Source organism: Drosophila willistoni, assembly GCF_018902025.1.
Source record: "Drosophila willistoni isolate 14030-0811.24 chromosome 2L unlocalized genomic scaffold, UCI_dwil_1.1 Seg139, whole genome shotgun sequence".
Classification (NCBI taxonomy): domain Eukaryota; kingdom Metazoa; phylum Arthropoda; class Insecta; order Diptera; family Drosophilidae; genus Drosophila; species Drosophila willistoni.
The window spans coordinates 2,223,007-2,247,954 of record NW_025814046.1 but is presented as its reverse complement, the minus strand read 5'-3'; the positions used below and the strand labels follow the sequence as shown (position 1 = coordinate 2,247,954).

Below are 24,948 nucleotides of genomic sequence, written 5' to 3'. Positions count from 1 at the left end.
TGCTTCCTGTAATTTTGGGTGATTTGAGCGCATCATCTCAGTATATACATATGCAGCTGCGATTGAATACCGATCGCATCCTTGAGCATGTTTATGGCCAAGTGATTTGCACTCTTTGTGGCGCGGAGCGTCGATCAGCAAGATCACGCTCCAGCAGGCGCTGCTGCTGGGGTTCAAAAACCGAAACATGAGCAGAGAAATCTTAGTTTTTTTTTCTTCTTCTTTCTTTTCTTATTTTTTTTTTTTTTTATTTTAGTTAGCTTAGCTACTTATGGCTTCCGTGTGAGTAAGTATATTTCTATGTGTATGCTCCACTGGCTAGACGACCCGACAGATACAAATATACATAGATACACACTATATACTTAGATGTATCTTCAATCCAACTTCAGAAGCACCACCAGCACCATCATCATCAGCAGCAGCAGCAACAGCAACAGCAGCCGAGCAAGAAGTAGATACAAATGTCTATTCTATTTCGCTTTGGTTTATTTATGCTGGCTCATTTTTCTCAGACCTCAAGTGCAAAAATGTCGACGACTTATAATTCGAGCAGCGTGTAAAATTTTATTTTTTTTTTTCTACATTAAGATGCACCCTCTAAGCAGAATGGGTGTATGATAACAGATAGAACTTGGCATTCACGACATTCTATTCTATAAGCTAGACAAATTCCTTTAACCAGATAAAATCATTATCTTGGTTTTTAAGGTTGGTCTAGTGGGTAAGTTTATATATTTCATTGTAAATAGAACACTTGAAAATATACGAATTGTATTCCCTAAAGTATGCAATTGGTTTCAATACATTCGCTTTTTACAACAAGTCTTTAATGCGTTTTTAGACAAATTGTTTAGCTACATGGGTGAAGATTTACATTACAAAAGTTTGATATCTGAAAAAATAAACTTTTTGACAAACTATTGCATACTTAAAGGGGTTAATTTTATAAATTTTACTTGCTTAAGCCTGGGTTTTTATACCCTTGCAAAAAGGGTATATTAATTTTGGTCAAAAGTGTGCAACGCATAGAAGGAAGCATTTCCGACCATATAAAGTATATATATTCTTGATCAGCACGACGAGACGAGTTCAAATCGCCATGTCCGTCCGTCCGTCCGTCCGTCCGTCCGTCCGTCCGTCCGTCCGTCCGTCCGTCCGTCTGGATCAACGCAAACTCCTCCTAGACCGTAAGAGCTACAGAGCTGAAATTTTGCATGTAGGCTTGTATATACTGCAGGCGTTGTATATGTCGGATTCAGCCGGATCGGATCACTATATCATATAGCTCCCATACAAATGACAAAGTCACGAACAGTGACTTTTCTTAATAACTTCGTTATTTTCTGAGCTATTATCGTGAAATTTAATATTGGTTAGTTAGTTACGCATATAAACGACTATGCCAAATTTGATCAAGATCGGGTGACTATATCATATAGCTCCCATAGGAACGATCTTTCGAAAACAGTGACTTTTGTCAATAACTTCGTTACTTTTGACGCAATTGCTTTCAAATTAAACATTTGTTAGTTTAATATATCTGTTAGTGACTGTTTTGAATTTGATAAAGATCGGGTTACTATATCATATAGCTCCCATAGGAACGATCGGTTGAAAACAGTGACTTTTGTCAATAACTTCGTTACTTTTGAAGCAATTGTCATAAACATTTATATTTCTCAGTTCACCATAACTATTAATGACTGTGCCAAATTTGATTAAGATCGGGCGACTATATCATATAGCTTCCATAGAAACAATCGGTGGTGAACAGTGACTTTGATCAATATCTTCGTTATTTTCTAAGCCGTTTTTTCGCAAATATTAGACCTTTTACACAAAAAACTTGCAAGGGTATACAAACTTTGACGCGGTCAAAGTTAGCCCCGGCCCTCTGGTTTTGTTATATAATTACATTTTCTAGAAATGAATTCAGATATTTCTCTCAGGCTTTAGGATTTTAATAGGAACTCACTTTATGACTCCTTCCTGGACTTATCTTACACCCAGTGGGAAAGTAATTATTTTAGTAATTATTCACAGGGTATATCAAAAGTCGTTGTGTCTATTTAAATGTATGGAATTTTCTCTCTGGTTTGCTTTGCTCGCTCTGTTGGTTTTTCTTCGTCATCAAGATGATGATGATGATCAACAACATGATTATCATGAGTAACAACATTGTCGTCTTCGTCATCGTCTGGTTTGGTCTAGGCATATCATCTCATCGTTATGGTATCCAGTTCACAAGATCCATGCCATCTAAAGGCCATTTATATCTATCACAATCACGCGATATATATACTTACTATATGTTCTCACTACAACTCACTGGAGTTGTATGTTTGTATGTACATTGTACATACATACATTGCCATCTCCCTTGCAATTAAAATTCCACAAATGTTTCCTTCGAATGCACCCAGGCTGAGACCCAACTATGCCAGTCTTGTGGGCATGCGCCATGCAATTGTTGACTCCAAGACTTGCGACCATGCGCCGAACCTGAAAAACTAGTTTCGATTGCCAACTCTCCTCTTGGCCAAGCCAACTAAGTAGTTAGCCATGTTATGCTATGGATATGCCTGGTGTGTATGTATGTTTGCGTGTGTGTGTGTGGCCGGACAGTAAATATTTTTGTGCAAAAATTTCATGCTTGGGAAAGCTGCCGCCTCATCCATTTTGGACTTTTCTTTTGTTTTCTCCTTTCTTGCTAGGTAGCTTGGCCAAGTGTGTATAAACTGGTTGCGCTAATTTATGGCCAACATAGCCATGACTTTGCCAATGTTTCTTGTGTTTTTTTTTTGTTGTTTTCGTTTCTTGTTGCTGCGTGTGGAAAGTCAAGGTAAAAGAGACACATTGTAAAGGGCCGCCTCTTTTTCATTCAATTGATATCGTTGGTGGACTCTGCGCTCATTAAAATTTATGCACAGGAAACGGAAACGAGGCAGACGCCAACCAGACAAAACTGCAGACGATTCCCTTGTCTCGTCTAGGCTCCACAAACTACTCCGCCAGCTCCTCTGGCTCGGACTATGCAGGCAGCTTGACAAACAGGCAAACAGGCAACAACCATCCAAGTAAAAGTGTCACTCAAATTGGCTACTCAAAATTGAAAGTGATGACACGCCCACACTGCCTGCATAAATAAACATTTAGCTTACATCTTGATTGTGGACATAATTGCATTTTTGATAGGGATAAAAAAATACGTACATAAATACATACATCTGAAATAATTAACATATTAATCATTTAAAAGGGGAAGTAGAAAAAATTAATTAAATGCAATTGAAAATGTAGTTAAGAACTTAAAAAAAATGGAAGTCGATAGAGCGAGAGTAAGAAAATCAAATGGTCAAGGTTAACAAATGAAATTATAAAATTTTTAGTCAATGTCAACAGAGTAATAAAACCAAAATTCTTTAATAAGAAATCATTTTCTATTAGGTACCTACAGATTTAAATCTGATCTTTTCTAATCAAACAAAATTGTTAGCAACTATTTAAAAAAAACGACAAATTCGTTGCATGATCTTTTTATCCTGTTGTTTTTTATTCTTGTATTAGTTAAAATAGATATTAAATGAAGTACCAAAATAAATATTTTCAGGCTTTTATAATCTATTACATAAAAATACTTTTATTGGTTAAAAATTAGGAAATTCTTCAATTTTGACATTTTCGAGAGGCCCCAATCAATTTGGTGATATTCTTAAAATATTTATTTTTTCGAATCAAACGGTTTTATTTTGGCATTCTTATTTCATTATTGTTTAAAAATATTAATGTGTTTAATTGATAAATATAAACATATTAGTATCAAATATGAGATAGTCCGCCTATAGGGGCAATAATTCTTTGAAATTAAAAAGGCATCATCTGATAAAAGTTTTTTTTTAAATTAAATTTAATTGTTTGTTTTTCTTTATTTTTAGGTTTTTATCCTTTGGTCACATAGTATAGTTTATTATTCATTTAAACTATTAAATATATCAATCTTTATAAAATATATTCCCGTTTTTTTCGTGATCACCAAAAAAGTACTGAAAGTAAATTTAAAACATTAGTTTTGGGTTATTAAATCTTGTCTCTTGTTGGGTTTTAATAAATTTAAACATGAATTTTACAACATCCCAAATAAATTTGTCCAAATGCATAGAATTCATAGTTAACTTTAAAATAAACGAGCTATTAAAATAGATGACCAGAGATATGAATTAGCTTTGGTTTTGCTAATAGGGCATCTCTAGATGATAAGGTTCCCCATTTGAGGGCTGAAGCTGCTCCATTAGCATACCAAAACTATTCCATGGCAGTTGTTAGATTTGACTTCCAGTGGGTATTATCAATCCATGTATCCCCATGTACTCAACTTTATAATTTACATGGTTTTCTAAAAAAATATGTACAATTTTTTTTTTTTTAACAAATGTCAACAATGATAGTTATATCAGTGTTGTGAATGGACTAAAATTTGAAATACTAGGTTATATATCTATCAATTTGGATTGTCTAAAAAAACAAATCAAATATAATTACCTAGGGTGAAATGTTTAGTTTGTCAACGGTGCAGCCATTTCAGTAGTCTTAAAGATCTGCTTTTGTAAGCTTAAGCAATACTTCTTCGTTTTTTTGGTTGTAATTCCCAAATAGTTTTAGCGTTCAAGGTATTGTATGGCCATTGCATTTTTGATGAATGTTTTTTTGGCTGAATTTTCGAAGTGGTCGAGCAACTTTTATTAATTGTTGAACCTCCTCCTGGCTTTTCTAAGCTCCAAATCAACATTCATTGATAAAGCGCCTCCTGAAAATACTTTTAACATCGGTCCATGGTACTGATAATGGGCAAAACGACTTAAAAGATTCCTTAAATGTAGAAAATATTTAATTGCTATATTATAATTATAAGCTTAAGGTCTGGACCTAAGCCCGAAATTAGAGACTTACAGGGTTAGGACTCTTTTGAGACAAGGAATTGACCTTTCAATTGTTCTTCCTTGGTCTTTTAGGCTTCCCTCAATTGCGTTTCTGACTTGTATAACTGTTGCCTATCTGAGCACAGTAAAAATTATGACAGAAAATAATTTCAATTTACAATCACTTAAGTTTCTTGGGCTAAGTCATGCAACATAGAATTTACATAGAATTTTTAGTTACCACAAACATATGTGTATTTAGTGATGGTTAGTGCACTTGATGATATGCCCACACATCGGTGGGTTTTGGAAGAGCCTCCGTTTATTTCTTTCTTTACACTTGACTTCGTTGGCGGTGGCTCCACAAAGTTCGTTCCCATGAACTTCTCCTACTTCTGTTTTTGTGGGCAATTCAGTTCACTCTTTGTGCATAATATTCTCATTGTTTCTGCCTCTGTGAGTTGTGTGTGTGTGTGTGTGTGTGTATCTATGTGCTGCAAATGACAGTTTTCATTTGCCTTCTCCACTTGCCCCCTTTGAACATTTTTCTCAAACATTTCACATAGCTTTTATTTTCTTGGTTTTTTTTTTTTGGGATTTTTCTCTTCTCATGCTTAAACTCTCAACAAAGCGTGGGAGTGAGAAATAAAAACAACAAAGAAACAGAAATGGAAGGAAAAGAAAACAAGCAAAGAAACAAACATAAACTCAATGAACAACTTGAAGTGCTCTTCAATTCGTTTAGGAAAGACTTCTGTAGTGTATTTTTGGTGCCTTCTAACGGAAGTTGGCAATGCACATAGATATGGCCACATGGGTGGGCTTTGGCCTCTGCTTACCATGGCCAAGATGAAAATGCTTTTGAATCAAAATGATATAATTCATCTAGTAACATGCTGTGGACCGCCCGAAGTTAGGCAATAGTTTTAATTGCCATTGAAGAATAAGTAAAAAAAGAGAACTTAATCTTTCAACAAAACGCTTGAAAGTAATTATAATAATAAAACATTTGAAACTTATTTGTATTTCAAAAGTAGTTTGCCTTTTCAGTCATTTATGTATGTATATTTTAGTTGAAATTCTAGCTGGTTTCTAAGTATCTTTTCGAATTTAAATGCTAATCCAACCAAATAACATGAACAACAAGTGTCTGCTTTCAATTCTTATTATCCCTCCCCCACTCTCTCTAGAACTCTTTTCTTTTACTGTTTCCATATTTTATTTTTTTCCCCCTTTGTGTTGATTCATTTCATTTGTTTACCCTCTCCATCTGCACCCCTTTTTTTTTTCTTTTTTGGATACAACAATTCGTGGGAAATATCGCGCCTTGCTGCCAATGAACTAATTAAAAAGGCCACTGACGTTGAATTCAGAATTGGAGTTCAGAGATCTGTTGCTGTACCAGTGCCGGATTTATGATGTGGGGCTTAAGTTCATCCCCACAACGATGTAGCAGCTCTTGGCAGCTCTTAAAACCTTTAAAAATAGCAAAAGGAAATAGATATGGAATAGCGGAAGTAAGAGAAAATTTTATTGCACTTTTTACAATATAAATATAGATATGGACCTTTGAAATTGATATAAATTTATTTTTATATACAACTTCTTACAAATACATATCGCATTGCATTTGGTGAAAATATGAAATTCAGTTCCTTAGTTTTAGAAAATTTTATATTTGAGTTGATACTCTCGATTTATTGTTAATGTAGAATGATATTAATGTTATATTTATAATATTTCGTGTTCACTAACTTAATTTGTTAGTAGAATAAATTTTCAATGAAAGGACAACACATACTTTTGTAATATAAAAGACAGGCTTACCTTAGTTTTGAGTTAATACTAGAGGATTTTTTGAACTTATTAAGAAAAGAATCACCTTAATAACATTTAAATGAAATGGGGTTGAACAAATGAAAATCAGAACTGAAAATACAAATCTCAATGGAGAAAATATGAAAAGAAGAATAACACAGATTAACAAAAAGAAGCCAACCCCTAGACTAAGAATAAGAGATCAGAATACACTGCAGTGGAGAAACAGTGCACTGTTTAAATACGTTGTCATCCAGATGCTCAGATTGGCTCTGGTTCAAAAGATATCGTCGGAACTATTTTTGATTAATCAAAAACGTTTAGAAAATCAACTCTTAGGAATTTGTTAGAATAATTTTCACATTTTCAAATATTGCCCTCCGTTTAAAGACATCCAAATGTGTTGATGCTATCAAGATTCATATTTTTGAAAAACCTTTCTCAAACCGAAGCCAATGTTAATATTTGGACCCGTATATATACATATGTACATGTTGCATCAATTCGTGTGTGATTAACTTCAGATTGGCAAGAAATTTTTGGATTATCAGTTGGATATTGGATACTCCATGAAAAATTTGGTCAACGTCGTTTCCGAACCCATAATATATATACATATACATATATATGTATATATTCTTGATCGGAATGAGAAGTTGAGATAGTTGCTTTACAGACTTAACACACACAATTGAAAAACTACTAAAATAAGACTTGGTACTTAAGTTTTTAAGTGTCTTACGAGAGTAAGAAATTCCGCCGTATTTGATTACTATTACATACGTAAAGTTGCGATAAAATGTATGAGACAAGTATTACATAATGGAGAAATATATTAAAATCTGAGCTCTCAAGCATACTGAGAAATTATTGATAAAAAATATTTGAGAAACGAAATTTCAGTTCTTTTCTAATATAGTTTGTCTTTAAGTAATTTAATAATATTCCTTATGTATTTATGTAAGTAAGAAAGAAACCAAAGTAATAGAAACAAAACGTTTTCAAAGTAATTGTATATGAAGTAAAATTTTTGTGATATATTCGTCTATAAGAATTTAAAAATTTTATGAAATTTCTTAAGAATTAGAGTCAGTTAATAAAACTTTGCATCGATTTTTATTGTTTTTAGGCAAAGATTAGACCAATTTGAAATAGGTTTCAGGATAATGCAAACAGAATTGTTTGAAAAGTGGTTTGGGAATTGAGTAATCGAGATTTAAAATAGCAGTAGAGTAGATATAGTAAAAGGGGTTTAGAGTAAGGCTTTAAATTGATTTTTGAAAATTTTTTGTAAAAACAAACACATAGTTGGTTTGGTGCAATCTTTACTTAAGTAATTAAAACGAGTTAAATGTTTAAAGTTAATTTTATTTAATATTGATAGCGACTAAGCTTCAAGTTGTTCATGTGCTGCGTCCAATTTTGGCATGCTGCGTGGCAAGTGGTATATTCGTCTTGTGGAATCCACATGTCAGCAAATTGAAGTGATCAACAAAATTCACCTCTATAAAAGTATGGCACGATTAAAAATATTTTTTATTCAAAACAAGTTTACCTCTAAAATGTAGACTAAGTTGATATTATTTGATTTAAGCTAGACACTCTCTCTTTTTTCAGGCAATAAAATAAATAACTGCTAAGCTATAAAAAATACTTTTAAAATTCCGAACTTTCTGCTATTAAAATTGTCCAAGTTTGATAGTAAGACCAAATGCGCTCCTGTATGATTTTATATTCTCAATTACACAATCAATAATCTTCTTCTTTGGTTATTCCTGTTATTGAAGAAAACTGTCATCACCGATTGCCGGTGCTGGTGCCAGGGCCGCTGCCGGTGTCGGTGTCTAGTGAACTGACTTCCGTCCGTTTTTTTATTGTTTTCGCACCTCCGTTGGTTCCGCTCTTCCGTTTCTTTTGGGTCGCTCTCTTCTCTTGGCCGATCGTTCAGTGTCGGTCAACGGATATTCTACTTTACATAAGCGGCACATTTCCTCAATTTTCTTCGGTCTTTAGATGATTTATTCGTTTGTTTTGTTATTCCCTACTTACCCTCCCCTCTCCCCCCCTCTCTTTCTTTCTCTGTGTCTCTGTTTGTGTTTTGCTAAGCTTATATGCATCTGTTTAACAATCTTTTGATTGATTTACTTACATAAAAATACATTGGAAAGGTAAATAATTGGTTGTATTGGGATCTGCATTTTTATTGATTGGAAAAACAGTAATAATAATAATAATTGGGAAACTGGGTACGTGAAAGACGGGTGATTTGCCCCCGATCGTATGCAATAGACAGTCGATGAATTGAATTGTTTAATGCCGTGTTAAAAAGTCGTTTATTTTGGCCTCGTTTGATTTATTGTTATGAAACCTGTTGGAATCTATTTCAACCTTAGTTTAAAGATGGTCCATAGCGGAATTTTTTCGTGTTTTACTTTTATTTCTGTTTATCATGTTTAATAGGATTAAAATTTTCCATAAATTCTTCATAGTTTTAATAAAATTAATTTTTATTATCTCGATTGCATACTTTAAAGTGCAAAATTCATGCGAAATTCATGGATTGCCTCTGATATGGCGTAAAATTGATAGCTTTCCTTCTTTATTCAACATTTATGATCGTAGTGGTAATTATACTTATGAACATACACAAGGGGGTTTTCGGTGGAGGGGTGACTATAATTGACTGGGTTAACTCTTTTTATTCCTTTCAAGTCCTGTGTTGCCTATAGGCAACCTCAAAATTAATTTTCGTTAATATTTGTGGCTATCAAAACTGGGTTTTAGCCGGCTTGAGGTCAATAAATCTAACTAATTTATAAGATTTTTAATCATAGGCTGCACAAAAGGTGAGCAGATTGTCTGTATGGTTATTTCAAGAACCAGCAAGTCTTCGCTAAAGCATCCAGAGTTGTGGCTATCTTATTTTGTATAGTTTGCCCATTTTAAATTAGTCCTGAAAGGGTTTGATTTCCAGAGGTATTCTTTTTCAACGATTTATTTTATTGTTGTGAGTTCCGAATTTTATGAAACGAAAAGGAGTACAAAGAATAAATAAAATAATTCTTGGGAGCCCTAAAAATTTTATAGATTGTGTATAGGGAGTTGGATCATTCGAATTCCTGTTAATCGAGCCATTGGACCACACTTTCGGATTATCAATTAAAATGTATACAATATCGAGCGATTATTCGCTAGTACGAGGTTCCTACCACCACATTACTTAGAATTAGTTTACTTTATTAGGGTATTGCTTAGGAAAATATTGGGAAGCATCTTTGATAGCTATTTTCTTGGGTTTTTGGGCTTTTAAAATCGCTTAAAATTTTGAATATTTATCCAATTCAATACATATGTCGTTCCTATGTTAATAGACTTAGAGGAATGGAATCTAGCGTCAGTTACTTGTCGAGTCTTTTACCCAATTTGCCCTCTTATCATTAGCCAGAACCATAAAAGCCCTATATATAGGTTTTCAAAGACTTACTGAATCTAACATCTTTGTATATTTCCTTGAGTCGCTCTATATAGTATATACATTTGTCTGTAGAACCAATGCTATTACGCTTAGTAGGATTAGACTCCAGTCTTTGGCGACTATTTATGAACAGTCCCAATAAATAATTTTTTTTAATTTGTACCAAATCTTTGATACCAAATGGTATTAGACTTACAATTCGATATATCAACTCTAGTCTCAAATAATTGTGAGCAACAGCCCATATTAATTTCTCTTCTTACCAAACCTTCGATTGTTGGCTGACTTCTGGGGTCGCTTTACATACAAAATGTATGTCATATCTTTATGGTATGAACCTAGTTGGATGAACTTATGTTCAGTTCACTTAGTCATCTCTACCTTTTTACTGCCACTGCTGCTGTAGAAACTCTGTTGAGCCTATCTTTGCCTTTGAATCATTTACATTAATTATATGAACTATAGTCTTATCTTACAATTAGATCAATTGTTTACTTACTTTGTCTTGGAACATTTTCTACCAACTTCTGATAGGCAAATTCTCTACTGATTGATTGTAACACATTCAATAAGAGCAAATGAGATAAGTAAACATATGGCACTATAAATGGTTATGCCACATTCCACGCTACGAAACATGCAACCTGTTAAAATTGTTGAATCTTCAAGACATATATGAAATATTGAAAGTATTCTCCTGGGACCTCATTTCGGGGTTTGTTCAACTGTTTCTTAACCTAGGCAATATTTACTAAATGTCAGCTGCTGTTGAAATGCTGTGGCATGTGGCACATATTTGTATGTATGTGAATACACAGGTACAACATGAAAGATCTCTCGACATCTGTTTCATATTACAAGGTAAGAAGGGTAATGGTTTGGCCCTTGCCACCACAAAACAAAAAAGGTCTCACTATGTCTCTCTCTCTTTCTGGCTTTCTCTGCCAATCGATCCTCATGCGTTTGTCGTTTTTTTCTTCTTTTTTTTTTGGTTTGGCCCATTTGTCTCACTTCCTTTACCTTTTTAACTACATCCCGGATGCTTCCAAACTATACGACTCAAATATAAAGTATATTTTTCATATATGTATAAAACTGCACTAAATGCAAAGTTACACATAAAAACCCAGAAAACAGAGAGAGAGAGAGAGCGACAATGAGAATGCACACATACAGGAAGAGCAGCATACAAAAATTTCATTGTATCTGTATCTCTGATGGCTGTATCTGTATCTTTCTCTATCTCTCTCTCTGTGTCGTTCTGGGTTCATTCATAGAAAAAATAAGCGGATGCATGGGCGGATGGAGCGCTTGAGTATACAAATATTTTTGTTGTCTGCCACTGTGTGTCTATCCGGCTTCTATTTGGCTACCGATGCCAAAAGCTATTGCTACTACTACTGATTATCGTTCAACCTTATTGTCATAGTCATAATTGTTTTCCCTCTCCCTTGATCTGTCTCTTTCTCTGATTCTATTTTTTTTTCTTTTTTTTGGTGTTGGCAAATTGAAAAGGCAAGCCCCATCTACTAAATCCCGCCATTAATCAACGAACAAAATCTTCTAAAAATAAACATCTTGGGTGATCTATTGGTACATACATATCTATGTTTGTATGGCATCTAAACAATAACGTAAACTTGCCCAACATTAACTTCTGGCTAAGACAAACAAAAGAGTTTATTGCACTTCATTGAGCAAGTCTCCAGTTCTTAGTCCGTCTACCTCTCCCCCATTTGTCTATCAACTTTGTCTGCCCCTTCCCCTTCATCAGACTTTTAAGTGTTCTTTAGAGCATTTCGTTTAACCCTAATGATGTGCTAATTGGGCAAACGTTTTCCATCTTGTCAATGTCGAATGGAGAGTCCATTGAAAGCATCGAGAATGAAGAGATTCTACCTCTGTCTCTGTAAATTGTAAAAGAAATAAACACTACATAAAAAATTAAACCCAAATAACTAGGCAAGCATGAAAACAAAAAAACTTCTTGTCCCCTTTGTTTAAATTGAGTCTTGGGAAACTTTGGCCTCAATGGGAATACACATACTTATTGAATAGTTTCTACCTCATTCAATTTAGTTGATAAGTTCACATAAAATATCCAATTATAAGCTCAAATGTTTTTAATTTGAAAATAAAAGCAAGTAATTTCCATTGATCACAATTGTCTAGCTTATAATTTTTCATTTTATTTTATATGTAAATGAAATATAATTAGTTTTTTAGTTGTAAAGAATTTAGATCATCTTTAATCCTATATTAATATACTGTTTATTCCCTTGGATGGGCTGTGCCTTAACCCTATCAGGTAAGTACAAGTCCATTAATTAAAAAACCGTTAAAATTCTAGTACTCAACTTTCATTTTAAATATCCGTTTCAACAGGTCCTTGATCAGACTGTTGCTCTATTGTGTACAGGGAAACTTTCTTTCTTTCTTGTAAAAGTTCTTTGAAGTATTTTGTACACTCTGATTTACAAGTTAAGTACTAGGTATGTATATTGAAATTTATGATTAATATTTTGAACTCTAGTAAATCAGAGTATACAAAATACCTTAAAGAACTTTTACAATTTATATTAGTAATATGAAATATTTGAATTTGTTCTTTTGATTATATACACCAGATATTCGATTTTGAGATCTTCTAGAGAAGGTCTTCTGAAAATAAACTTTTTCTGGTCTGTAAAGGTTAAATCTGTCGAAAATAGGTCATCCGAAGCATAGTGTTTTCTGTCAAACTTTAATTTGAAATTCAAAACCCATGACATTCGTCTTTTAGATACAACTAACAGTCAAGTCGACGCCTGAAGAAGTCAATAACTTAACCTTCCATTTAGGACACATCCAGTTTGGTAAAAAAACAAACCAACATAAGTTCTTACCAGGCAAATTAGCTATTCAGTTTATTCCAAAAAGTACTCTTTGTCTAAGGACAGATTGTGAAACTTTATTCACAAATACCTTGTATTTGTTAACTAAACTACTAACTTACTAACTTTGTCTTTCATACTACTTCAGTTATCATTTACTTTTTAAACATTGTTACATTTATCTGCATTATTTTTAATCCCAAGTAGGGCAGATGTCAGACCCAAAGATCAACTCGTTGTAACTCAGTTTGCTAGATGTCTGCTAGAAGTCTACAATAATATTGCATATACTAGAACTAATTAAGATTAATCTCTTAGCATAGATAAGATGCGTTGCTAAGAAAACTAATTTCAAGCTACAGAACAGGGGCGGTACTTTAGGGGCCCAATTTATAAATGCTATTAAGAGTTGAAGTTTATGCAAAAAATAAAATTTATGCAAAAAGATCTTACATGCATCTATTACATATGACTCGAAGAATTTTCAATTATTTATCATAGATTTTTAGCCGAATTCATGCAAAAATTTCGGCATAATTTTTTTTTTTTTCTAAATCTAAAAAGTGAATATTTTATATACCTATCGGAATTCAATACGTGTTTTTGTCTTCTTGTTCTGAAGTTATTGTTTTTAAATAAGTTATTACTGATTTGATAGAAAACAAATTAAATAAATTTTAAGAAACTTTAATGCTTAAACAAATCTTTCCAAATAAAGAAATCTGCGTAACCGAATGAATGAATTACCAAAACATTCAGAAACTTAAAACATGCTGAATATACTTGGTATTCATAGAAAACTTATAGTATTCATCACATAAGGAATGAATGATAGAAGTATTTTGGGTATTCAAGGAATACTTTAAATCACATAACGAATAAACTGTTGAAGTATTTTGGGTATTCAAAGAATACTTAGAGTAAAAATCAGATAATGAATAAACTGTTGAAGAATTTTGGGTATTCAATGAATGCACTACTATGATTATCACGTGTCATGAACAAATGATAAAAGTATTTTAAAATATTTAGAGTATAGACACATAATGAATCAAATATAGTATGTATTTGAGTATTCATTGTCAGTTTTTTATATATCCATGTAGGAAGTCCATGAAATCTTCTTAATATAAATGCACCGTCGATTAAAACAACATCCATCGTGTTATTAATATTTTTTAGAATACATACTTAAATTTTCTGAAAACAAGAAAAATGTGCCACCAAAAATAAAAAAATATTCAAATATTCATTTTATAAAATTTCATTTTATATTTTTTTCATTTTCATTGTGTTTTTTGTTTTTTTGTTTTATAACTTAGATAACTAATAGGACAGCATTTGAACAACTTCATCCGATGCACCACCTTTTCGGGGGGTAGATGGAAGATTTCATCATCATATTATTTGATATACTTATTAATTACAAACCAAATGCAATTAGAACTAAAACTTAAAACTTAGTGAGAGCCCTAGCGACTAGTTAAGAGCTAAACTCAAACTAAAATTTATATACAACCTACTTAAAATATATTTAGTTCTATATTAGTGATTCTATTTTGGGTTTTTTGTAAATTCACTCAAGAGTTGTAAACGATTTGGATTGATGCTTAGGATAGGATAGCCATGGCTCTAGCCAAACGTACTCGAAAATCACGATAGAGCATTTTGCCACCGACTGGAACTCGACACAGATACATATCCAGACTCATCAGGCACAGGGCTTTGCCATTCATTGGAAATTTCTGTGGCAATTCGGGTGTGACTTCAAGACCCTCTGAAACGGCCATATTGATAAGCCATTTCCATACATCTGCTCTGGTCCAGTCACGAGGATCTAAGGGCAAACCATCCGAGCCCATGGGATGCAGGATTGTTTGGTGTTGATGATGATTATTGTTCATCATCATTGTTGCAGCGGTGGAGGAGGTGTTGATGTTGGTTGTATTATTGTTATTATCATCACTACTACTGATTAGGGCCAAACCGCCGCGACATTTGTCCAACACTTGATGGTAGGGATGATGACGCTTCTGTGTGGCATTTCCTGCATTTGCCCACAGTTGTTGCAGTTGTTGCTCGGCACCGGCATTGACCTGAGATAGATCGAGGGGTGGCACACGTCCGGCATATTTGGGGTAGCTGGCCTCCACTTCCATCGTAAAATCGACTGCAATCAAACAGAGAGAGAGACAAAGAGAGAAAGATATAGTAAATGTATGTGAAAGAGAGTGGAGGTTTGCTGATTAATGGAAGTGACTCATTAGCTTCTCTGTTTAGTCGGTCGTTCGAATGGTTATTCAGTATTGTCGTGTTAGTTGATGGGTTCCACTCGCAGAAGGGGGAAAGGGGGCACATGTGGGAGGGGAGCGGTAACGGAAATGCTTTCACAAGCTGGCAATTGTTTTAATCGCACATCAGCAGCAGCAAACAGTAGCAACAACAACAACAATAATCATAATAATAATACATACATACTATATAGTATAAATATTAAAAAAACACAACAACATTTTCGAAATTAAATCTGACCTTGTTGACTTTTGGGGCGGGTTCGGATCACACGCGAAAGGAAGCGCTGAATAATCATTAGGTTGTCATATCGATCAACAACAAAAATTTTTACGGTCCCTGGCAGAGCAGCGGGGAGTGGGGGGTCTTTTTGGGGTCTGACATAGAAACCAAACATCGATTACATTTCCATTTTCAAAACTAAAGGCGGAAATAATTAAGCAATGGGCCAGCTGCGAATATCACGAGCAAAACAAAACCTGAAAAAACAGAATGGCAAAACCAGAAGGTAGAGAGATAGAGAACGAAAACGAATGCGAATACGAATACGCAGAAAACTCAGAATGGAGATACATCCGCTGGCAACATAAAAGGTGTCAATGCGAATGCTAAAGCCAAGCCAAGCCAAGCCACGCCGAGCCAAAACCAAATCAAGACCATTCAACGGAAGCCGCCAGGGAGAAGTTCCCTGAGAGAGAATTGAAGAGAAACCTTTGCCCATTACCTCTACCTTTAACCATTTGTCATTTCGCCTGCTTTTAATTGTTTTCCGGGGCAAGTCGCAAAAAGGAAGTGCGTAAAAAGGAGCCTTCTTCTGCTTCTGCTTCTTTAAGGGAAACAGAAGTTGTATTTAATTATACAGTTCATTGACAAGAACTCCAAGTTTCCCACGAAACTTCAAACTCAAGCACAAAAAAAAAATAAAGGGGTAAACGAATGAGAGATGATTCAACAACTTGTCTGAATGGAAATGGAAATTGGGGTTTTTTAGAGATTTTGACCCTAATGGAACGTCATTATCGACCCACGCTCTTTTATCACAAAATAGTTTCCCCCATAAAACATTTTAAAATCTAACTAATGTGACAGTATTAGAAACACCTTAAAAGGGCATTTTCTTTTTTAGCTTTTCTTTAATGAAAAGAAAACTTCAGGCGGTCCCCACACACACACGCACACACATTCGCAGCATGAGCTTTATATAATTCTAATTCACGATGGGGAAGAGAATTTAGGTTTTTTTTTGTAATTATTTCATTTCAATTTCTAATTTTCTAAACAGAGCAGACCCACCCAGGGCAGCTCTCCTATATTGACCACATCCGGATTAGAATAAGGTTACACTTCAAAAAAAGAAAGAACAAGACTTTTAAAAATGTTTAGAGTAACTTTCTGAAACTTTTAAAACCAATTATAATTTGTTATGTTTTTTATAAGATTTTCTCTGATTAAATTTTGAGAAGTTTTAGTTCGTTTACAATTTACACTGTCATTTAAAGAGCTTCTATATCATAGACGTATTTTAGTTTATTAATTTTGGATATTAGTTTGAAAAAAGTTGAAAAATTATTGTTAATTTGGTATAAAAACTTTTTGTTTAAGCAGAAACAAGAAAGGTTTATGGTTATTTGCATTAAACATGTAAGAATAAGGACCCATATAAGTGAAATTTATGATATATAAACCCTTTTGGAGAATATAGAGAATATTAGAGAATTGCATTAATGCTTTAAATTCGATATTTAAAACATATTCAGCTGCATAGCGGATCAAATCAATGAGGCTTAACCTTCTCGCTCCCAAGAGTATTAACTCTCATCATTTCATTTTAACATTTGGTTAATTAGTTAGTCAAAGAGTTCCAATTAAAACAAGTATCTTTCCAAAATTCTCAAAAATCTATTAGTTCTCTACAACAACTATTTTTAAAACTCACGAAGCTTTTTGTTAGATCAAAGCTATCATTAGGTTTCACATATCAAAATAAAAAATTTGTAATTGTTAAATTTTAACTCAAATTCTAACCTTTATTTTTGAACTTTGAATGATTCTAAAGGGTCGCAGTCTATCTGAAAGCATAATGAAAATTCTTGAAAGTATTGAATAAATTACTTTTTCAAGTTAATCATAGTTTTCAATGATTTCAAGAAATGTTTGAAAAGCCACTTTACTTTTTTGTTACTAGAAACTTGAAATATTCAGGATTTTAAAGAAGACAATAAAATATTTTAGATTAAAGATAAAATATTATTTTAAATAGTGAAACTAAAACATGAAAAATATCTTTAAGTTATAATTTTTAGACATATTTGTAGCTTGTCTAAATTTTAATTTTTTCTTATAGGCATATTTTATATAAACTATTTCTATTTTATGGCTAGATAATATATAATAATATATTTATATCATTTTTTCGCATTGTTTTTAAATAGAGTTTTCTTCTTAATTCTGAGTCTAAAATATAAATCTTAATAAACATCAACTTGATTAATGTATTAAAATTAAAAGAACAAAATCATCATTAAAATCTTTCAAGTTAATTAATTTAGCATGATTTCCTTTAATTCAGTGAATTATTATTGAATGAATTATCTCTCTTATGGCCACTTAATTAGACAAGTGAATAGCCTATAAATATTAACATACATATTTAGTTATGTAGTAGTTTGCGTGTTCAATTTTCTCACAGTGTAGATGAAATATTTCACTCCCACGCTCACGAAAGAGACAGGCGTGTGAAATTATACAAAGATTATGTAGATGATGATCCCGCTTAGGAGAGACTAAGGAGATAGAGGATGGGGGATGAAAAAAATGCCAAAGAGGTGAAGGGGTTAGTCAGTTGACTTAATAAGCTCAGAGTAGAAGCAAAAAAAAGAACAATTCAAAACAAAATGTATCTGAAAGTATGCATTCGATGTATCTGTATCTGTATCTCAGACTCAGAGTGTATGTGTGTGTGTGTGTGTGTCTGTCACACTTCCGTTGTCAACAATCGAATAAGAAAATGATTCTTTTTGAGTAAAAATTGACTTTGTCTTTCTGTCTGTCTGTTTGTCCGTCTGGTTTTGTCTGATTGATTTCGATAGCTTTTTGTTCTCCTTTTTGTTTCGGTTTTTCTCTTAATGGCAATGACATTTCGCCCGTTCAAAACGAAAATCGCGTGTTAAGCACGCGCCATAAGGCGAATGTTGTTGTTGTTAATGTTGTGGTTGTTGTTACTGTTGTTGCCTGTGCCTTTTGGGTAGGAAATGGTTTTCTGTTACTATTTAGTGTCGCAGTGTGACAAAGTCAATGACAGGAAGTCTTGCCCTGCCATATCCGCCAAACGACGCCCGCGCATGCAGCACACACACACATACAGAGACACACACAGGATGCAGTTGAAAGGAAGCAGCAAATGCGGGGGAGAGTGCGAAAGAGATAGCGAAGACAGGGAGAGGTAGACGTTTCAAGGAAATGACATACATATATGCCACAATGAAAAGAGATAGCTATATACAATTGCAGAGGAAATTGTACGATATATAAATGTTCATATGAGCCAGTTTTAATTACAATTGCCTTGACTTCTCTTTCTCTCTCTCTCTCTCCCTCTGCACTTTTGATTGTGATTGCTACTAGTTAGTAACAGCTACTAAATAAACATCATTCAGTACATATGTGTGTGTGTTTGTGACCAAGACCAAGACACATCGAAATATACCTACAGATACAAAACAAATCTCGTAATTTGAAGTTCGTAAAAATGACGCGTTTCCTGTCATTTGGCGAGCACTTTAAGTGCGTAATTTGGCTCCCCACAAAAACACAAAAAAAATGAAAAAGAAGAAGAAAAATACAGCCAAACAGACACATATGTATGTATAAATGAATGACTGCGACTTGTCAACAGGAGCGCATTAAGTTAATTAAGGGTCTTTGGCCTAAAAAGAATATATAAATTATAAGCTCACTTGTGTATGTATAAGTAAAGTATATATTCAAATATATGTATTATCAACGGGACCACAATAAGTAAGTAAAAGGCCCTTTGGCCTAAACAAAAACCTATGTATATTAATATTAAATATATTTTCAATTGCCTTTTTACATTTTAGGTGAATTTTTATACAATACCTCAATATTTAAGCCCAGAGAAAAAAACAAAAACATTAAAAAAAATTTTAAAAATCAAATCTACTCCTTTGGACCCTAAGAAAAAGTTGTAGGTCTAGTACGACAAAGATAATAGTCTTTATACCACAATTTTCAGGTACATACATATGTATGTACTTATGTCTATATTTATTCAAGTACTTCTGAGTAATTATTTCTGCCTACTTTTTTATTTGTATTTAAAATGCCAATAAGTGCAACTCTTCAACTTTATTTACAGAACGATCAATGTCTTAATTTCTTTAATTTACTTAAGTTCTCATTCACTTTTTCTTAGTATCAAACTTTTCAAGAATTATTGACAAGTTCTCAAAGTATTACTGATGAAATTTTTGAAATTAAAAGATAAATTTAATCAGTTTTGGAACTCTCAAAATAAGTCAATTATAACTACTCTTATTTTTGTATCATTTTCATCAGTCTAAACATTTTGAAAATGAAAATCAATATGTATCTTTAAGATAATAGATAATGATGTTCATATAAAAGACCCAAAAAGGGCCCAAAAAATTAGTCACACTTCGAATATTTTCTTTGACAACTTTGGCTATCCTTTCGGCACACACTAATAAGAATTGTCGAAAGTGTTTGATACTCCCAGTTGATCTATACTATAGATTAATCTATCTATCTGTAGTATAGATCAACCTGAAGGATCAAACACTTTCTTAATAGACCCTATAGAAACAATCTTTTAAAAGGATCAAACTCTTTCTAAATAGTTCATATAGAAAGAATCTTTTCAAACTTTATCATTATTTCCAATCCGACCAATTTTCAACTAAGAACACATCGAGAACACTTAACTTATTTCAATATCTCAACTATTTCAGTCTCTCATTGAACCATCTAAATCTTTAACCGTCCCTGCTTATTGAACATCTTGAGATATATACATTCCATTATATATCTTTGTTTATCTGTATGCATATTTTCAGTGTCTTTAGTCTGTTTATTGCTGTTTCTTCAATTTTTTTTTCTTGGCCAATTTGTTTCCGTTTCTCTTATTTTCATTTATGATGTGAATTTGTGTGGGATCTAGTCAACTTTGGCCAACTTTTGATAACATTTAAGCAAAAGTAAAGCCAAAATAAACCAACTGGGCAAAATGTGCAACACAAACGAACGACACATGATAATCTTGATAAAAATAAACATCGACAAACCGGATTCCGCAAAAACAAAAAAAAAAAGAAAGAGAAAAATGTTGCTGATGTGACGTATGTTTGCTGATATTACAAATCATGTAACGCCATCGATGCAACTCGGCGACGTCTGGCTGACGTCTGCATAGAGTGTAAGAGAGAGAGAGAGAGAATGATGGGGGATTTGGGAGGTGAACTCTGTCCATTCCATTCCCCATTCATCATTTCACATGATGGACGGATGTGTGACGACGACGACGACGACGAACAACGAACGATCATGATGATGATGATCGTCATGTAAGTGTACATACATTTGACTTTTTGCTCTTGTTTTTGTCTGCATTTTAAAAATAAAATACCGGAATGGCGCCAAATGCATTTTGGCGTGTATGTATGTGTGTGAGTGTGTGTGTGGGTAAAATTGTTTTTAGTTGGAAATTAAATGAAAATGCCTTTGAACATGAAAAAGTGTCTAGTAAAATATTCACACCCCAAACGCAGCCAGCACGTGTCGAGGTGAAGTGAGCCGAGTCCAAAAAGGAGGGCGATTGTCCTCCTCCTTCTCCCCTCCATTGACACGCTTCATAAATAATATAGTAAAGGAATCTAAAAATGCATTTTTAACAAGCGTAGAAACTTTTTTTATACCTCAACAGGAAATTGCCACAGAAGAATTTCTTCTTATCAGGCCAAAGTAAATAAATGATTTCAATGTTTTCGACTATCTTTGGAAATGCAATTGAAACTTATAGCTACGATTTGTTCGTTCGATTTGTCATTTCCTTTTTAGTGGGTCAGCTGGAAAACAAGAATTGTGAGTCACAGAGAGCTCTACACATACACATACACAAAGACATGAAAATTTAATTAAGAATTCTATAGTCAACCAGGTGCATAATTTTTTCTTTTTTTTTCAGGAGCAGCTGCAAAAGATTCTACCGAATGTTTGCTTGGGTTTCCTGTGCTCTCTTTTCTGACTGTTTCCCCCCTCTCAGCCAAAAGGATGAATGAAAGGATCCTTTGCGCATGCGCGCGCATTCATCTAAAAACTGCATTTTTATTGACTTTTGGTAGAACTTGGGTTTTTGTATCTTTTATTCAGAGTCTTTTGCTCTCTCTCTCTCTCTCGTTCTCGCCCTTTTACTCGGGTTTCTTTTATTCAGTTCTTTTCTGTTTGGCTACAACATTTTTGCAGCTGCTGTCTTGGCATTTTAAGTGTCGCTTTGTGTGGCTCTTTTGTTGCGGTTTTTGGACCAACAACAACAACAACAAAAACCAGACACACACTTGGCCCTGTTTTTTATACTCTTAAAGAGAAGATTCTTTATTGAAGACATAATTATGCCATATTTTTGAGGAGTTTATTAAAGTCTAATCTAGTCATGTGACTTCTAACTGATCTACAGGAAATCAAATTGGCTAAATATTGCCAACCAAAACGCTTTAAGTGTCGAGTATTCTTATACTATTGGTTTCCCTATAAAATTTACTTCTACATAGATCCTGTGATAATAAGTTGTACTTCAATCTGTTGATAGCTTGAAAACTGATCTTTAGGGAAAACTTTTTCTCAACATAAGTATATATAATTAATTAATTACTTCAGGAACATTTTCAGCTGGAGATATGTTTTCAAAATCATAATCAAAACCAATGATAAGTAATTTACTCACAAATTAATGATCCTTACTTAAAACAAATAAACAGAAAAATGGAATTTGCTAGTTACCATAAAATTTCTTTAATATAACTTATAATGATAAAGTTTCGGATAATATAAAATGATATGATAAGTTTTTCCATTTTCAATATTAGTCAAGAATACAAAAAATTATTCACCTAAAGTTTTATGTATTTACATAGATCTTCTTAAAGTTATGATAACTGAAATTTAAGTGTTGATGGCTATTAGTGAGTACATTTGTATATATTCACATAAATGATGACTATACATATGACTAAATATGCTAAAAACCCCTTTTGCTCTTTAGTCACATTGTCATATAAGCAATCAATTGTTATTAACTTTTATCTTTTTGCAACTTTTTCATTCGATTTCACAATGATGATTTCCAATGTCTTTTTTGTAAGGGTATTGAAACTATTGAGTGAAAATTAGTACGACCTTCTAGTGTTTATTACCTTTCAAGCGGACTCAAATGGTGACTTTGAATTTTAGTTAGGTTTGTAGGAAGTTTTTTCCCCATCATTTGATTTTGAAGTCATTATGATGAACGATCATCATTATTGATTCATTCCACTTTCAGTTTTTGGTTCGGTTTAAAGGTTTCGTTTATGTTAATTTCCAACCAAAAAAAAATACAATAAAAATTACAAAGCACCTTTTTAGAGGTCAATTAGCAAGTCACAACAAAATTAAATACACACACACAGCATGAGAGGACAAGGCTACAAGTTTTAGTTGCATAAATAACGAAGTATCTATACACTTTGTTTGTACTCATTGTGATTGAAGTGTAGATCTTAGGGTCTGCATTTTCTATAGAGAAGAATCACTTATTCTGACAGTTTGATATTAATGTTTACTTAAGAATGTTTAAACTATTGCGTCTATAAAAACTTTCTTGTTGAACAAATTTTAAAGTTTTAGCCCTAGAAATATTGTAAAATTGAATTTGTTTAATGAACATTTTTGTTTTTGGCAATTGAAAAGTTGTTTATTGTACTTAGAATAGTTTTTTAAGCTCCTGCAACTCGAAATATTGTATCACGATGTGATTTTCGCGGATAAAAATATCACCAATATTATGAATATAAATTTCTTTTATTTTCTTTTTGATATTTTCGTATTTTTTCTTTGATAAAGTTTGTAATATTTGTATATAAGATAATGTTCACGTTTTAATTTCAAATTGTTCTTAGGATTTTAATATGGAGAAAATATCTCTTCAGAAATATATAGTGCACACATACATATATACGAATAAGAATTGAAATATCTTTTATAACTTCTCTTGATTTTGTCGACATTTTAAAATTTTATGAATATTTTGTTATTGCCTTTTTGATTATGAAAAGTTTTTTTTACAAAGAAGGAAATTTTTTATATTTTTTTATGTCAAATTTTTATGATATTTTTAAATAAGATCTTTTTGCAAATTCTGAATTTTGTATTTCCCACTCTATTTTGAAATATCATAGACATTTTCTAAACTTTTTTTGATGAGATATTTTAGTTTTTTGATTTATCAGTTGATTTATAAGTTTTGCAAAGATTTCTAAAAGGTTTTGGTTTTCTAATATCTCAGAGCATTCTGAAAGTAATTTGAAAATGAGAAAAAATGCATATACCCAAATCTAAGTATAACTTACAAAAGAAAAACATAAACAATTTGAGCGCATTCTTTGGCATTTCAAGACAAAAACAAAAATAAAAAAAAACGTTTGTATTATGGTTAATGGGAGGGAAACCTTCGAATTTTAATTTGCCCAAATGTATGTATATATGTATCTGTCCGATTAAGTGTGAGTGTGAGCCAAGTGTGTGTGTGTGTGTGTGTGTGTGGAGTGTGTGTTAATGAGACCCATAAACGGAGCTTAACTTACCTTGTGTTTATTTGTTGTTTAATCCAAAAGGAGCCTATCCGTTATGGCAGAGTTTGGTTTTGTATTGTTGTTGTCGTTATTGTATGTTGATGTATCTGTTGTTGAGGTCTTGTTTATGAATATGGAGAACTTCCTGCGTGGAATTACGTGGAATGCCAGCAATATATTTATATATATGTATATATAGTAGATATATGTAGTAGAAAAGTGCACTTTTTGTCGCGTTTCGCTTTCGCTTTACTGCCTTTTGTAGTGCCTTTACGGCTCTCTTTCTCTATCTTTCTCTTTTTCGCTTTTTCTCTCTGTTGTCAGATCAAAAACTGTTTCACAATTCGCCAAAAAATATATGTATATCTCACACCGCCACCGTCAAGTCTTACGAGTATTTCACGCTCTGAACTACTTTTCTATCTCAGGTTTCGAAAGTTTATTTTTTTTTTTCTGTTTTTTGTGTTGTTGCAATTGGCAGCTACGTTTCTTTAGTAATTCACTTAAACACACAAGTTTCTGTTACTCTTTTTGTTGTTGTTGTTTGTGTTGCTGTTGCCGAGAGGTTTCCAGTTTACAAACTGCACGCAAAACCAAAGTATCTATAAGATATCTTTTCGTCGTTAGTATTTAGGATAGCGTTTTTGGTTTTTCTCAATATGTTTTTTTCCGTCTAGACCTCACGTTCTTCCTCTGTTCACGCGCACTTC

At 33.0% G+C, this 24,948-nt stretch overlaps 1 protein-coding gene across 1 annotated transcript; it reads right to left on the bottom strand.

Annotated features, from left to right (window-relative positions):
• Positions 1 to 14,370: 14,370 nt before the first annotated feature.
• Positions 14,371 to 24,948, bottom strand: LOC6638239. The gene is made up of 2 exons (XM_002061410.4): positions 24,251 to 24,948; positions 14,371 to 15,255 (listed from the first exon to the last, which is right to left on the bottom strand). The coding sequence occupies exon 2, from the start codon at positions 15,242 to 15,244 to the stop codon at positions 14,696 to 14,698; it is 549 nt and encodes a 182-aa protein (XP_002061446.1). The 5' UTR covers positions 15,245 to 15,255; positions 24,251 to 24,948; the 3' UTR covers positions 14,371 to 14,695.